This window comes from Protomyctophum parallelum, assembly GCF_964188405.1.
Source record: "Protomyctophum parallelum genome assembly, chromosome: 3".
Classification (NCBI taxonomy): Eukaryota; Metazoa; Chordata; class Actinopteri; order Myctophiformes; family Myctophidae; genus Protomyctophum; species Protomyctophum parallelum.
The window spans coordinates 8,907,649-8,909,262 of NC_139698.1; the positions used below are offsets into that span (position 1 = coordinate 8,907,649).

The window sequence follows — 1,614 nt, forward strand, 5'->3', positions numbered from 1 at the left end:
TGTCCAGCGCTCCATAAAGGCTAGTTGGCATGGCGACGGTCTTCAGCGGGACGGCCAGTCGCTAGGAGTGGAAGAGGGCGAGGAGGAGGAGCATCGCCGAGGTGATGAGGAGGCGGTCCCTGGACGGACTGCTGCCACTCACACTCTTCTCCAGTTTAGGAATGAAGGGGTTAAAGTCATCTGGAGAGAGAGAGACACACAGAGAGAGAGAGAGAGAGAGAGAGAGAGAGAGAGAGAGTCATTAAAAGTATTTTTTTTATCCCACGATTTTGCAACCCATTTTTCCACCCAGTGTCAATGATCTAATCATGTAATCCTTGGCACTATACACACACAAATACAATTAAACTTGAGTACATATCAATCTGGGTTAAAAGCCAAGGAATAGAAACCTGTTTTAAGAAAAACAGGTCTAGTGTAGGAGCCAGCCAACAGTTTGGGAGCTACAGCTGAGAAGGCCTTCTCTTGCTTAAGCTTAAAAAAACACTCAGCTGAACGATGCGATCTCGATAGTGACATATCACTTGTTATATCATCGTCACTCGTCAGAGATATGAACTGACACTGATCCATTTAAAGATTTAAAAACAAACGATAAAATCACTGCATGGGAGCCAGTGGTGAGTGAGTGGTGATGGGTGTTCTCGTTTCCCGAGTTCCCGTTAAAAAGCCGTGCAGCAGCATTTAGGAGTATAGGACTAGCTGCAGGCGAGAGGGAGGCAGCCATGAGTGATGCCAGCAGAGAGGCCAGCGCAGTATTTGAAGCGAGTTGCAATAAACCCTTACCCTTTAAAAGACAACATACTGAAAGATAACATCAGCGAGTTGTAATAAACTCTTATGCCCATTCAAAGACAACATAATGAAAGATAACATCTTGTAAGTGTCAGTGCTCTGCAATGACACACAGAGATGGAGTTTAGTGCTTCCTAAAACCGAGTTCAACGTGACGTTTTATTGCGTGTGTGTGTGTGTGTGTGTGTGTGTGTGTGTGTGTGTGTGTGTGTGTGTGTGTGAGTGTGTGTGTGTGAGTGTGTGTGTGTTTCTCTCTCTCTCTCACAATGCAGTCTCAGATGATAAAACATTTGTGTTTGTCGTTGTCGTCATAACATTATGGAAGTATACAACTCCGCCTGACAACATAACCGTGCGTGCTCACAAACCCTAACGTCGTAAACCTGTCACAATCCGCTCCCACTTTCTGTTCCACCAGACATGATAATTAATGACTCGACACGAACCCCATTACCCAAAGAAAATGTTTTTTTTTTCTGTGTCAGTGGTTCTCCCTTATCTTGTCTAGATGGGTTGATGGCATCCATTGTGTTACGGTGGTAACTAGGTGCAATTTCCCATTGACTGCACATACATCCAAACAGAAAAGTCCTATCTGATTGTATTAAATGACGTTTAACTCACCAACATTGCCGCTGTACGAAAAGCTTGAATTACCCTCTTTCTATCTGCAAAGTGTTTGTTTCATAAAAGAAAATTGGAAGTGCTCGTTGGATATCACTTAAAGGGTAAGACCACTTTTTTTGAGGTTTGGGTTGTGTAGTTACTTTGCCATGATGCAACTCCAAATGTGGACAAGAAATAAAACATAACTGCTCC

The 1,614-nt window shown here is 43.6% G+C and overlaps 1 protein-coding gene across 1 annotated transcript in view; it reads right to left on the bottom strand.

The window, feature by feature from the left end:
• The window catches only part of LOC310856526 (ephrin-A3-like), a gene marked incomplete at its 5' end in the record, with an annotated part of 13,633 nt that continues 12,019 nt past the window's right edge, over nt 1-1,614 (bottom strand). Inside the window, one exon of the mRNA XM_083761998.1 lies at nt 1-180. Coding sequence (XP_083618124.1) covers nt 62-180 — 119 coding nt within the window. The 3' untranslated portion in view covers nt 1-61. The remainder of the gene's footprint in view (nt 181-1,614) is intronic.